Below are 15,928 nucleotides of genomic sequence, written 5' to 3' on the forward strand. Positions count from 1 at the left end.
ATATAGGCATCCTCCTGAATATTAACCTTCATCAGGCGATGAAAGGTGACAGAGACAGAGAACCATACTGGAGCACCGGACAGAAATCTCAAGGTCCAAATTAGGAGCAGAAGGAGAGAGAGCACGAGCATGGATCTCAGGACCGCGAGGGGTGCACCCACACACTGAGACAATGGGGATGTTCTATCGGGAACTCACCAAGTCCAGCTGGCCCGGATCTGAAAAAGCCTGGGATAAAACCGGACTCCCTGAACATAGCGGACAATGAGGACTACTGAGAACTCAAGAACAATGGCAATGGGTTTTTGTTCCTACTGCACGAACTGGCTTCGTGGGAGCCTAGGCAGTTTGGATGCTCACCTTACTAGACCTGGATGGAGGTGGGTGGTCCTTGGACTTCCCACAGGGCAGGGAACCCTGATAGGTCTTTGGGCTGAGGAGGGAGGGGGACTTGATTGGGGAAGGGGGAGGGAAATGGGAGGCGGTGGCGGGGAAGAGACAGAAATCTTTAATAAAAAAATAAAATATGCATCAAATTTCATTTCATTTGTCTTCAAGTTTTAATGCAGATACCAGCAGATTTAAATGATCTATGTAGATTACATCTGTGATTCTTGGTGGATTTCTACTGGATGGCAATGAGATAAAACTTTCCATCCAAACTTCCTCAGCCCAGAAGTCTAAGCTTTCAGTGAGATAGGAGTTTACCAGAACGTGATATCCTTCTTCCTTTAAATTTTACAATCTCTATTATACGCAGACATTATACTCTTTCTATTTCTGACAACTCTCAAATGCATCTTGTAAATTCATGCTTTGTTATGGTTTGAGCTACAATGTTTCCCAGAGGTTTACTGTATTGGCCTCTCCAACACAGTACTGAGCCATGCGGTCTCTAATCAAAGGATTAAAGCACTGGTGGATTTATAATTTAGCATTGTTATTGAGAGATTATGGAATCTAGGAAGTATAAGTAGAGCTGTTTTATAACTGTTTCCTCCAAGATTAAAACCTTCCGTGTTCAAGGGAAACTCACTGGGGGCACAGAACCATTAGTGTGAGGTAAAACAATCTGATCTGAAGGGGAGGGCAACATTCCATTCTACAGTGACTCTCATGAAGTTCAGAAAGTAAACAACTCAAAATAGCTTCAGAAAGTACCTGAAACTGACCAGATTCATTAGGCTCTTTCCTCCTGAAATGTACATTCTTTAAAAGCTACTCAAAGACACTCTCAGACCAAGAGAATTGCCTAAAACTCTCAGACCAGCCTAACAACCCAGAAGCAACAGAGACCACCTAGGTTGCCTAGAAACACCAAGGCCCAGAAGAGCTGCCTGGATGGAAGAAGCTCAAACCAACTAAACTAATTACAAAGGCAAAGAAAAATTCATGGCTCACTTCTACCAAATATGAGGCAAGAATCCTTCCCCCATCTTTGTTATAAAGCAGGACCCAATCAAACATCTTTATCTACAAGGCTGCTCCTCATCAGTCACCTTTTTCTATAAAGGAATATTAATGTAAAATAAGTAAAAATAAGCATGTTTAAGAGAGAGAGAGAGAGAGAGAGAGAGAGAGAGAGAGAGAGAGAGAGAGAGAGAGAGATACACATTCCAACATATTCCAATATGTTGAGCAGCCTCTAGGCGGTGCAGTGTACTCCATGTTTATAGCCTTTGTGAGCTGTGACACATGCTGTGTGAGCTTTGGTGATGTAGCTGTCTGTTAACTCATTTCTAGTCCTGTAAACAACCTCTCACCCATATACTTGGAAGTAACACCAAGAAAATTCAGTGGGTCATCAAGTTGGATTTGACAATATCCTTTGGTTGGTATGTCCTCCATTCCCAGTCTGGGGTCATTTGTCATCCAACAGGGTGTGAGTTGAAAGAAGTAGGTTATTGTAAACACACCTTATTCCTGGCCTCATCTTTTTTTTTTTTTTTTTTTACCTCTCTGCTTCCCAACTGTCATAAGATAAACTACTTCATGCTACACAATGATACTCTGCCTCTCTGTCCTTCTAGTGACTAAACCTCTGAAACTGTAAGTCAAAAAAACATGTCCTATAAGCTTTTTGTTCTCGGATATTTTCTTGAAATGTTAAAAACTGTTTCTGTCTACTCCAAATATCCTCTTACTTTCCATCTTTTCTTGTCACAAAAATATTTGCTGCCCTGACCTAAAGAAAAACTATATGTTTAATGTTACTGGATATCAGTATAACCTAAAAATTAAAAAAAAGAAAATTTTAGATATGACATATGTCAGTTTCAAATAGAACTTTAAGAACCACTATCCTGTTCCAAAACTGTCTCTTTTCTTCTGAGACTAGAAACATACCAGATAAAAGCTATGTTATCAGCCTGACTTCTTACATGGCATATGGAACAGGTCACAGGCTGACTACAGTGGAGAAGTAAATAATAGCAATAATAACCACTATTATTGCAGACTATATTTATTGTCACTATATAAATTAACCTAAGCTGGCTAATTAATCATATGCTTTTACCAGAATCATTCATATTCTTTAAAGTATACCTTTAAGATTCACTATCTCTATAAAAATTTTTCCTAATAAGATTAATCATGAATAGTTTTCCTTCCCCTACATTCCTCAAGTTCAGCTGGTTCTTTTTTCAATTCTACTTTATTATTTTGAATTATTAATGTTTAAATGTAAATTACATATAATTGCTTAATAACTGCCCAATGGCTTCCAGCATCACAAAAAAAGAAAGCCAGACGACTGCATGCCTTTAGATGGAAGCACGTAAGACTGTTGCTGAAGTACTCCTGATTAAAAACAACGCTTCAAACCCAATCAAATTTCTAAATGTCATTAATAATTCATACAGAATACAGAAAAACATGAGGAAATGTTATACTACTCCATACAAAAGCAATCACCAAAATGCATGAAAACCACCTGGCTTATTCAAACAAGCAAACATAAAAACCAAGATTTTAAAAGAAGGATGGAGGGGCCAAGCCACATAGGAAATAATCAACTTAAAACTGACTAGGTGTTTTTACATTTATTTTAGCATTTTAGTGTGCCCCCCCCACCTCTCTCTGCTTAGTGTATATGTGGACACATGCATGCCATCGCACAAGTATGGAGGTCAGAGAAAATTTGTAGAATCAGTTCTTTCTTTCTGCACTTATTTGGGTTCTAGGGATCAAACTCAAGTCTTCAGGCTTTCAGGCTCCCATGACAAGCACTTTACCATTTAGCCATCTTGCCAACCCCTGAATGAAAGAACTTTTGTTCTTTTATATGAAAGAAAAACTCTATTTGTCTCATTATATCTAACTTATGATTTTACATATATCTCTAAAACATATGTTCTTTATATATTTTTAAAAGTAAAAATGTATATGGCATATTTAGAAATTAGTAAGTAAAAATAAGAAAAATCCTGATGGTCTTGGAGTCCTCTAAGAAGGTACATAAAAGAAGAGCATAAATTTACTTCTATACTGGGTACCAGGAAAAATTATATATGTGTGTAAGTGTAATATATATATATATATATATATATTTGTGTGATATATATATACATAAACATATATATGACTGACAAAATTTCATAAGAATAATCTGGAACAGACATTACAAAATTTTAAGAGTTATACAGCTAATATAAAATTGAAGAAAAATGAAAAAAATTAAGAAGGAAGCAGTGTTTGTTCCTTCTGGGTATCCCTGTGGGCTTTCTCTAATAAATAATCTTCCCATCAGATAAAAAACAGGCAGTACTGAGAACTGTACTCACACTTTGTCTCTATCTAAAGATGGGAACGGCTATTCAACCACAATTGTGAATAAAAAACAAAAAAGGCATGGCTTCACCAAATGCCGTGGATTTTCACAAGAACTATAAATTCTTTAGTATCAAACCTATTTTCAGCAACTAAAAACATTCTAGCCTAATGAAGTCCCTGTTTATATTCTTCATAGGGCCAACACAATGTATCTGATAGGTCGATCCATCATGGCTGCCGCTTATTTGCCAGCTCTGGACTAGGATAAGCAGAATACAGTGTAGCAGAGAGAAGGGAGGTGCATCTCAGCTCTGTACTGATAATGAAACTATTTTGATAAGACACTGAGATGAAATGGGTGGCACCACCTGAATCACTGCCACCCTCAACGTCCTGTTTCATAAATCGAAGATTAGTCCTACTAGAAAGTTGCATTAATCTCTCTCATGCCCACAGAAAACTCCACTAAACACAGTTCTGTTGAACTGGCTTGAAAGAGTGGTCATAAGTTTCCATTTGAATAGTGTTCCAGTTTCCTTTCTGTTTCCATGATAAAAGGCTCTGGCAAAAAGCAATTTAGGAGAGTACAGGATTTATTTGGCTTATGCTTTCAGGTCACAATCCACCATTGAAGGAAGTCAAGCATGCACTTGAAGCAGAAGCCATGACAGAATGCTGCTTTCTGGCTCACAGGCCCATATCAAGCCAGCTTTTTAAAATACAGTCCTGAACCACCTGCCGAGGGAATGAAGTAGCCCATACTAGACTGGACCCTATAATGTTAATTAACAATCATGACAATCCTTCACAGACATGCCTGCAGATCAATTGAATCTGGACAGTCCTTCAGTTGCTACTACCTTCTCGGTGGCTCTAAGCTTCATCAAGTTTACAGGTAGGGTTAACTAGGGCAAATAGGTACAGCTAAGTTTAGCTAACTGGCCCAATATTTTGTTTATATACCCCGTTGAAAATACGTAATACCCTAAAATCAATTCACAAAGTTACAAGTTTACTTATATTTACTTTCCCAAGAGCCTACCCAAGTTCTGACCATAGACCATCCACAGTGTGATTTAACAATGATAGACTAGAACAATGATGGACATAGAAAACCCAGTATAGTCCTCTTAACTTCACCCTACCACATTTTACTAAAACTATATGCACTAAAGAAAGGAAAGAGCCTCACATTCTTTGTGTTCCTCTTTTCTTTTTTATACTTCTAAATTTATTATAACTCAGTGTGCAATTATAAAACCATGGCTTGAGCACTGGAAAAGGGAGCTAGATATATTTGAGCAATGATCATTTTAGCTTCAAAGTTTTCTCTTCTTCCAGAACTTCTAAGAGTGAGCTACAGCATATCTCTTGTTCCTGCACATAGTAAGAGTGACAGGATTCAGAGATGTAAGAGGTTGTTGTTGTTGTTGTTGTTTTTCAGGACAGGGTTTCTCTATGTAACAGCCCTAGTGGTCCTGGAACTAGCTCTTGTAGACTAGGCCAGCCTCAAACTACAGATATCCACTTGCCCCTGCCTCTCAAGTGCTGGAATTAAAGGCATACACCACCACCACTTGGTTATAAAAATAGTTTGTAAGGAACTTGTTTTTTTAATTTTTTATTAGTTTGTTAAGAATTTTATAAAATGTAGGGGTTTTTTTTGTTGTTTTTTAAGGAAGAACACAAGATTATTTTTTCTACTTCTGGACAGTCATTTCTCATCATTCCAACCTGGGTGTTTCACAAACTTCTAAAATGCCTGTTATTTATAAATAAGAGGAAAAAAAACTTTGTTTACTGTGCCTATGGGGCAACATTCTCACTGGGCTCAGTGAGTGTCTTTTTGTTAGTAGGAAATAGCCCCATTAGGCAAAATGCATCACCCTTTTATTAGTGTAAAGCATCTCTTTATGGTAGGAAGTACCTCAGTATTTTAAAGAGTCTGAGATTTAGTTTCTGCTGTATGGGTTCATTTTTGTAATACAACCTACATTATATAAAAAGAAAGTCTATATTACTTTCTCTTTACTTTTATTTTTGAGATTATAATTATATACATTTTCCTTTCCCTTTCCTCCCTCCAAGCCCTCTCATATGCCTCGTCTCTCTCTTTCTTTCAAGTTCACAGTCCCTTTGTTCATTAATTGCTATTATGTACATACATACACGCAGACACAAGCACATGTGTGTTCGAGTTGGTGTTAGCCATTGCATAAACACAACCTGCTCAGTCTGTATAATGTTACTGGTATGTATGTTTTCGGGGCTATTTGGTATTAGATAACTGAATGGTATGATCTTCCCCAGAGAAAACTATTTCTCCCACTGTCAGCATTCCTTAGTCATCTGTAGTTCTTTATGGAGAGCTGAGCTCTCCCCCATCCACTGCAGCATGTCTACTGTTGTCCTTGTTCAGCTCAGGCTTAGGCAGTCATCTTGGTGAGACTTTATGAGTGTAGCCTCAGACATTACTAGAAGACACAAGCTCACAGCAAACTCCTTCATCCTCTGGCCCTTACAGTCTTTCTGTCCCTTCTTCCAAAATGATCCCTGAACCTTTGGTGCAGGCATAGATGTATCCGTTCGGACTGGTCTTCACAACTCTGCACTTTGATGGGTTGTGGGTTTTTATCGGTCTCTATCTTTTGCAAAGAGAAGTTTCCTTGATGAGTATGAGGACTACACTTTTCTGTATGTATTAGGACAAATATTTAGAATGTACCTTAGGATCCTGATGATTTGGGTAAAGTGGTGGCTGTAGGTTCTCCTCCAAGATCCACGATTTCACTAGGCCTGAGTTGTTGACTAGGTTTTCAGTACCAGGCATGGTTTCGCTCTTGATGAGAGATGTTGTGTACTGTCAAGGTATGCAGGCCACTACTGAACTCTTATGGTTAAAAGCATGCCACAGTGGTCTTTGCTGTGGTTCATAAGTATCATAGCTACATAGGATTGTTGGTTGCTTCCCTTCTTTGGAAGCTTGCGTGGTACTTTCTTATACAATGTTTATCCTCAGGAAGGAGGCATTCAGATGAGTTCTAGCTCATGAGTCTCTGGGCCCTCTGTCTGAAATGCATGCCATCTTCAGCAATAGGGATGTATCTTCCATATCTGGAGGACACCCAAGGGCAATATCAATGGCCTGCAATGATTTTGAAGTCTCTTGGACAATCCTGACTAACAACTCAAAAGAGGGCTTCTCTTGCCTGGTGCTGAGGTTTGATAAATGATAGTATTGGCTCTTGGAAGGAGCATTGTCAGTCCAGATGGAAAAATGCATTTGAACCATATATGTATATTTATGCATGGACTAACAAGTATTACAGGATATTTAGATAGATAATTATGACTTTTTCAGACATTCTTACTATGACCTTCCCTTACTTATCTCCTTCTCCCATCCCTAATTAGAGGCCACTGTTTTTCCTATTCTCCCCATCTGATCACTGTACCCTGCTATTCCTCTCTTTGGTGTTCCTTGGCATCATCCACCACCCTGGCAATGGTCCCTTTTTATTTTCCAGGGGTTTTAGAGTTATTCCGGGATTTGTTGTAGGATATGTTGTATAATGTATTTTGATCATATTCTCTTCTGCTCCCCCAGTTTGTCCCAGATCACCTTCCCTTGCCCATCTACCCAACTTTGTGTTCCTCCCCCATCAAGACCAATTTGTGCTGCCTTCACTGGAGACACCTTACTACTATTATTTTGCGGCATGGACATAATATTAAAGCATTTCTGTAGGGCCCAGGGTCTACCCCTCCTCCTGGAGCATTTCCTGTTTGTTCCTGTGCTCCCTCTGCCCCGCCTGGTGATTGGCTATAGGGCATTGTTGACTCCACCTTAAACATGGTCATTTCCCACCTGCCTGGGGGGTATTCCATTGTGCAGCAGCTAGGTATTTAAGGTTTTTCCTAAATTTGAATAAACGGCATTCAGCTGACCGCCTTACGAATGACCCAGGTCTCTTGTGTGTTCTTTCAATCTCCAGGCCCTTGCCCGGCTCATGTATGGTACAGCAGCACGAAAACTGTACCGAGAGCAATGCAGTTGCAGGCGTTACAGTTGGAGACACCACTGGGATATCAGGCGTTACACATTTCCTATTGACAGACATGTTCACATACTCTAGACAATCCCTCATTGATGCTCCCTCCCCCAATTATTCTAAATTATATCAAATTGACGGTGAAATTTAGCCACCACGCTTAGAAATATGACTTAAGAAAGAAACAAGTAGAAGATGGGTGACCTAGATTCCCCCTCATCACCTTTAGCTCATCAAAGTTTTCAATGGCCTCACTGACGCTAAATCTAGTTTCCCACTCCTCATTCCACATCACTTGGCAATGTTTAGTCTATTGAGGATTCTCTTTATCTTGAAATCATCTTTTGGTTGTACTCTCTCTAGCTACACCGTCTCAATCTCGCTGGAAAATACTGAAATATCTCAGTTCACCCTGGGCCTTTTCTCCCCCTACACAATTTCATCTACATTCATAACATTACTAATACTCACACCTTCAAAATAATTACATCCATGAATATTCAGACATAAATTCACTCCTTTGTCAATGTCTCCACTTATTTGGGTCTCTTAAAGATACCTCAAAATTCATATGTCAAAAACTAAACTCCTGATCTTCCGTCCCAAGCCTAGCTAAGACCTCTTCTAATGCTATCTTTGTAACGTCACCACCAACTATCATTTGCACAATACAGAAAATGATTCATCTCTGGTAGCCTATATTTTACAAAGTTCTATTTTATCTGTTATGTCTCAGTTCTGCATCCCTGTTATTATCTTCTAACATGCACACTCTTGTATTGTTAATGCTTTCTGCAACAGCTAAAATTTTTTCAACTGTTCTCATAATGCCCTGTTCCCACTTAAAAGCCTTCAGTGGTTTCCCATTATTCTTGGGAATCTGAACAAAATTAAAGTGGAAACGTAGTAGAAGGCCTGGCTTCAGATTTCCACCACTCTGCTCCCATTGTCCCATGATATTCCACACGCATTTTCTTTTTTAGTTCCTTACAAAATTTAGGAACATCTGCCTGAAGTTCTGCACATGGGTTCTCTTTGCCTGTACTTCTCTTTGCTTTCTCCAGTTATCCAACCTCTATTATATTTCAGGCAAACTATCACAACCAGTCAATCCAGTCATTTATTCATTGAGAAAAATGATATTCACCAGATTTAGTTCAAAACCATGTGAGACTGATAGGCAAAGTAGAACCCTTATAGAGTTTATATATTAGTAGAAGGAGGAGAATAATTAATGATACAAATAAATAACTTTATTTATATAATAGATTCAAAGGGGATAAAAACATTCTAGAGATTCAAGAGCACTTTCCTGTGCCTAGTTTGATATCTGGCATATAGTTAGCATTTAATAAACATTTTAAGTGGGTAAGAATAAAGGAATGTTCACAGTAAGCTATAAAAGAGCAATAATTGTAAAATGAAGAGAAAGAATTAGAGATGCCAATCAAAAAGAAACAATGAGAGGCCTTAAAAAGTAATAGTGTCTTGAATTATTTTAACCATTTCAAATAATTTGTAGTTATGGTTCCAGTATTATACTGCCTTACTGGCATGTGTTTGCTCACACACACACACACACACACACAAACTCACACAGTGGAGTTGTCTAGAGTAATTCAAATAGGTCACTCTTGTAACCATAGTTCATAATATCTAATTAGGGCGTGTACATAGGTTGTATACATAGCCCACTTTTACAATCCACCATCATACATAACCCCAAGTCATTTGTTTTCTATGGATAAAAGACTGATCTGTTATCCATCACTTACATTAAAGTTTCAGCTGTTCAGTCCCCTGCCTGTTTTATAGACAAATCTCTTATATTCAAGAACTCTTGCTTTCTTTTATTAAGATACCCTTAGAAACAGGATCCTGGGTTTCCATTAATGTCAGATCCCTGCTTCTTAAAGGCCATCTTATACTCCCAGAGATATGGCATGTAACCCTTTATGATTTTGAATGACCTTCAAGATCCCAAATACACTCGTGCCCAGCTTCAAGCCTCCTCTGATGGACTCCAAATGGACTGGAGTTATGAGCGACTCTTAAAGTCTCTTGTCTTTTTAAGGGCTCATAGGAAGATTTGTATACTTTCTGTGTAACTCCTTAGGTGGCCCTTAGGAATTTTCACCCAGACAAGTGGTCTGTATAAACTCCACTTCTGTGGAACCGATATGGAGGCACTTACTATATCTTCCAAAAAACCTGCTTCCTCTCCTCAGTTCCAAATCATCTCCCAGGAGGGATTCCTTGCAAGCTACCACAAGACTGTGAACACCCTTCTTATCCAGGACCTTGACACAGCCCCCATCACAGATGTCCCTCGGGATTTAGGGTCCTACATCTTCTCTCCTTTTCTGGGTCCATGCTCACTCAAGAGTGTGCACACTCCCCCCACCCTCTCCATCAGCAGAACTTTGAGATTCCCTGCTGGCCACTCAGAGATACACTACACACCTCCCTTGAACCCTGACCCTGAGGAAACAGTCACGACGCGGTAACCCACAAGGGCGCCTCCTCAGAGGTAGGGCCATGAAGAGTCCCCAGTCCCCTCAGGCCCAAGACAGGCGCCTCGGCTTTGCCCTGCTCCACAGCTCTCACAGACCTGCCTCAGGCGCCGTCTGGCTCCGCTCCGCCATTTTTGTTGTCCGTCAGTCTATGAACCTACGCAAAAACCACTGGGCAGTGGGGAGCGAGCGGTGGGATCCGCGGGCTGACAGAAGCTCCCTCAGGAAGACGCTGCACGGTGGTTGCTAAGGAAACCCGCGGCCCCGGTGCAGCCCGCGGGAAGCAGGGGGCGGGGCAGAAGAGAGCGTGCAGCCGAGGCTCCGCCCCCCGCACGAGCGCTCCTCCTTCAAGTTCCCGCCTACCACTGGGGACTCCACTGGGTTTCTTCCCCAGTCCAAGGCCTAGTGTCCTGGGAACTGAGCATGCTCAGCCGCTCTTGCAATAGCCAAATCTGAAAGGAGGACACTGTGTTGCCCCTGGTGCCAATCAAAGTGCCTAGGTGGGTTGACGTTTCGATAGTTGGTGGTCAATTCTAGGGACTTGGGACAAGTTTCTTAATTTTTCAGCACTTTTTCACTTAATGTATTTGGCCTTCATGGAGATGCTGAGAGACCTGTATTCAACTTAAATACATTGAGAACTGTGTGCCTAACACAGTCAAAGCACACAAGTTCTAAGGCCCCTGACTCCTTGCTCCTCTGCAACTAGAACATTCATCTCCTAATTTCCATCCGAATGGCTGTAGGTTGCTTTCCAATGCTTAAATTAAACTCTCTCCTATTTCCTAGTTCTGTTGTCCTGGGCCTAGCTGACTTAAAAAGTTTGAGAAAATCCCTTGATGCAGAAAAGAAGAGAGACAACAGAGTTTTTTAGATAAAATGCTGGCATCGTGCATGTGACCATTCATTCGCCTTCGCTAAAACATGGGACCAGATGGTGCACCATAAGATCTTTTACCAAAAATTGCCATCAGGGTTGGTTGGTCTGAAAAATATCGGTAGAAGCCGGGCGGTGGTGGCGCACGCCTTTAATCCCAGCACTTAGGAGGCAGAGGCAGGCGGATCTCTGTGAGTTCGAGACCAGCCTGGTCTACAAGAGCTAGTTCCAGGACAGGCTCCAAAACCACAGAGAAACCCTGTCTCGAAAAACCAAAAAAAAAAAAAAAAAAAGAAAGAAAGAAAAAAATTATCGGTAGATATGGATAAACTCTACCCATCAGAAATACCTTTGACACTTAAGCAGTTAAAAAAGATCACAACCTATCCTGACGACCGGCAAATTGAATATACACATGCGGTTCACAGTCCTGATCACGGGTAAAAAGCTGTGAAGGTGGAGAGGATCCCTTGTGGGAGCGGTCGTTTGGGTTTGAGCAAGACAAAGGAACTTCAGTAAGTATAGGGAGATGAAAAGAAATAGAATGAGAAGTATCTGACTTCCTCCAGCGCTGTGGCCTTGTGGCTTTGTAGTCTTGGGAAAAAAAGAAAAAGAAAAACTTAAACTCATTGAGCCTCAGTTTTCTTTTTCAACAAACTGTAATGAAAGCACCACCTGCCACCGAGAGTTGCTCGGCAGCACAAATGGGTGATGAATGGAAGTGCACTTGCTTAATATTAATCCAGTAAAAATTTAAAAACCTAATATGCTGAGGATATCAAATTAAGCATCCCCTGATGCCTCTCGGGAGCCAGATGCTGTGCAGTAAAGAGGAAAATACAGCACAGAATAGCACGGTACTGCTCAGATTTTATTTTAAATAACATTTAGAGTCCTGTTGTTTAGTCGTATGAGCCACATTTCAGGGGCTCATTGCTCATTTCATGTAGGTAGCAGCTAACATACTAGTCAGCATATGTGCAGAACATTCCCATCACCACAGAGGGCTCGGTTAGACATGGTTGGTAGAAAAATGTCAGGTGGGCAAGGGAGGTGAAATGCCTAGAAAGTTAGCTAACAGTTCAGAGAATAATAAGCAGGCAGGACCGTTCACTACCAGTACTGTGCTGAGAAATGTTACTGCACGTCATTTTCTCACCCCCACCCCCCAAAAAATCCATGCCTTTGAAAGTTTGCAAACTAGTTGGGAGGAAAAGATTGAGATATAAATATCTAGTTTACAATTCCAGTGTGGTAAGAACTGACGGGCACAATGCTCAGAAGCATGTAAGAGCACCAATCATCATCATCATCCTCTTTATTTCCTCCTTTCTAGAAAAAACATTGCAAAGTTAAAAAAAAAAAGTGTTTATTGCTGAGACCAGATAAATATAAGAACAATGTTTTAAGTGGAAAAACTTTTGTTTTGGTACAGTTTCAGAGGTTTTAACTCATAGTTGTCAGGTTCCACTGCTGTGCACCTAAGGACGGGCTGACCATTGTGGCAGGAAGTGTGTGGTGGAGCAAGTCAGCTCAATTCACTGTACTTAGGAAACCTATAAAGAGAGAAGGACTAATGGAGAAACAGAACACTCTTGCTTATTGGTGTACACTCACTGCACATAGTAATGGATTTCATAAAGATAATTTCTATTCTTCTGCAAGTCTTACCACAATCCCCAATACATTTTCACATATATACACTTATGTATATCTATGGAAATAGTGAATGCATAGTTCATATAGATGGTTTTATTTATCTATAAAAACCTCGAGTCTACAAAGGAAAACAAAATAACTACTTGATATTTGTCTTTCTTAGTCTAGCTTGTTTCACCTAATAAAATGGTGGCCAGTTACATCCATGTTCTGCTAATGTCATGATTTCGTGCTTAGGACCAAACCAAATTCTGTTGTATACATACACATGTTTTCTTGATCCACTCATTGCCTGTTAACAGTCACAGGCGGTTTCACAGTTTGGCTTTCATGAAAAATGCTGCAATAAACAGGAACGTTCAAGTATGCCTCTGGAGTTCAGTTTTACATGTAAGTGGTAAAGCTGGTTCATCTGGTAATTCTATCTCCAGACTTTTAAGGACCCTCAATGCTTGTGTCCACAGTCGCTGAACTAATTTACAAGTCTTCCCACCAGTAATCTACATGGGCTGCCATTCCCCCACATCCTCACCAACATTTATTATTTGTTAACTGTGATAGCCATTTTGATCAGGGTGATAAATAATCTGTTCATTTTTTTAGTATTCATTCTTCCGGAGGCTAAGAATGTTAACCTTTTTTTTCTTTTGTATATGGAACATGTCTACACCTTTGGGGAAATGTTTTATCATTTCACTAGGTTATTTGTTAACTGGATTAACTCAGTTTCTGGTATATGTCTTGTTAAGTTCTTTATATAGTCTGGATATATTAACACTTTGCCAGATACATATCTAACAAGGACTTTCTCCCATTCTGTAGACTGTCTCCTCACTCAATATATTTTCACTGATTTTGCAAAAGTCTTTTAATTCCAAAAATACATTTGTCAATTGGTGGTTCTGTTTCCTGAACTATGGGGACATTTTTTTCAGAAAGTTGTTGTCCATAACTATATCTGTATTTTCTTCAAATAGTTTTGGGTATTATGTTGATTTTTGATCCATTTTCAATTGTTTTCTGCAGAAGGTAAGAGATACAGATCTAGTTTATTCTTCTATATTTGGATATTATTCAGTTTCCCCAGCACCTTATGCTGAGGGAGCTTTCTTTTCTCCGTTGAATGTGGTTGTAGGTATAACATTCAAAGGTACACCCTCAGTGACCTACTTTCTCCAGCTAGGCTCCACTTCTCCCAAAATATTCCACCATCTGGGCATTGAGTTTTTAGCACATTAGCTTATGGAGAATTCCATATTCAAATCATAACAAGTATGATCAGCCAGGTGAAGAGTAAAATGGAAATAAGAGAAAGAGAGATACTTTAAATTTTTTAACAAAAATTGTCATTTATATCCACTTTGCTTACATTGATTTGGCCATCTAGAAATGGCCTAACTTAGCTTCTCAATTTACATTTAGAAGAAAAGAAAAACTATCCTAGGGCTGTAAAAAATATTTGAGGAATTCTTTTTGGTACCTTAGAGTTTTATATTTTGCATTTTGATCCAATGAAAATTCTTGTGGATGTAGGTTGGGAAACATGTATCTCTCTCTCTTTCTCTCTCTCTCTCTCTCTCTCTCTCTCTCTCTCTCTCTCTCTTTCTCCTTCTTTGAGACAAGGTTTTACTGGAGCTTGGAACATGTCCTGGAACTAGTTTCTGTAGACCAAGCTGGCCTCGAACTTACAGAGATCTGTCCGCTTCTGCTTCCTGAGTACTGGGATTGAAGGCATGTGCTGCCACTACCCAGCAACTGCTGAACTTTCTATTCCATCTCATTAACATATCTATGAACTCATGCACTGATACAAACCCATTTATTACTGTACTCTGATATTCCCTAATGTCAGGAGGACCTGTCTCATTTTAAATTAATCATTTTTCCATATTACACTGTATATTGACATCTTCAAAAGCATAGTAGCTTTGGAGAGACCAAACTACTCAGGTTGAGCTAATTCTTAAAGGAACAAGGGGTTTCACAGTCAGTCTTGAGTTTATAGCCTCAAACATCTTCTTATCTAAGACTAATGCACTAAGCCAGTATTTTCCCTTAACCTACCAGGTACAAAAAAACTAGTACCCTGACTCCTGTAGGCCATGTCTACCAGAATTATTCAAACTAGTCAGTTGCTATGAATTGAACAAAATTGAATTGCTATTTAAATAGTTTTAAGAATTAGGTGATGTGGGATTCCTCTCTGTATGCTGTGAATATGTTATTATCATTGATTAATAAAGAAACTGCTTTGGCTTATGGCAGGGCAGAATATAGATAGCTAGGTGGGAAAACTAAACTGAATGCAGGGAGAAAGAAGAGGGAGCCAGGCAGATGCCAACAAATTCCTTAAAGAAAGCATAGAAAGCCAAGAAGAAAAAAAAAACAATCAAACAGGTAAAGGAAACAATTCAAAACCTGAAAACTGAAATATAGGCACTAAAGAAAACACAAACATAGAATTTTGGAAATAGAAAATCTAGCATAACCATCAGAATACAAGAGATGAGAAAAAGAATTTCAGGCATTGAGGATATGATAGAGGCAACAGCTTTATCAGAAAATGATAAATCCAACAAATTCTTAACATAAAATATAAAAGAAATCTGGAACACCATAGAAAGACCAAACCTAAGAATAATAGCAATAGAAGAAAATATATTTTCAAAGGCACAGAAAATATATTCAACAAAACCATAAAAAAAAAAAAACTTTTCCAACCTAAATGAAAACATGCCTATGAAAGTACAAGAAGCTTACAGAACACCAAATAGATAGGACCAGGAAAAAAAGCTCCCTGCCACAAAATAATCAAAACACTAAACATACAGAACAAAGAAATAATAATAAGAGCTGCAAAAAAAAGATAAGTAATATATAAAGGCAGACCTATCAGAATTATATCCAACTTCTCAATGGAAACTATGAAAGCCACAGGGTCCTGGATAGATGTTCTGCAGACACTAAGAGACCAAGGATGCCAGTCCACACTATGATACTCAGCAAAGTTTTCAATTACCATAGAGGGAGAAAAAAGATTCCAAATAATGACA

The 15,928-nt window shown here is 39.3% G+C and overlaps 1 protein-coding gene across 1 annotated transcript in view; it reads right to left on the reverse strand.

The window, feature by feature from the left end:
- LOC126497934 (BEN domain-containing protein 5) overlaps positions 1 to 10,575 on the reverse strand; it is a 1,095,425-nt gene extending 1,084,850 nt beyond the window's left edge. The window contains exon 1 of the mRNA XM_050136199.1: positions 10,438 to 10,575. Within this exon, the coding sequence (XP_049992156.1) occupies positions 10,438 to 10,471 (34 nt within the window). The 5' untranslated portion in view covers positions 10,472 to 10,575. The remainder of the gene's footprint in view (positions 1 to 10,437) is intronic.
- Between the last annotated feature and the right edge of the window lie 5,353 nt (positions 10,576 to 15,928).

Source organism: Alexandromys fortis, unplaced genomic scaffold (assembly GCF_014885135.2).
Source record: "Alexandromys fortis isolate MF-2015 unplaced genomic scaffold, M_Fortis_MF-2015_v1.1 scaffold_13, whole genome shotgun sequence".
Classification (NCBI taxonomy): domain Eukaryota; kingdom Metazoa; phylum Chordata; class Mammalia; order Rodentia; family Cricetidae; genus Alexandromys; species Alexandromys fortis.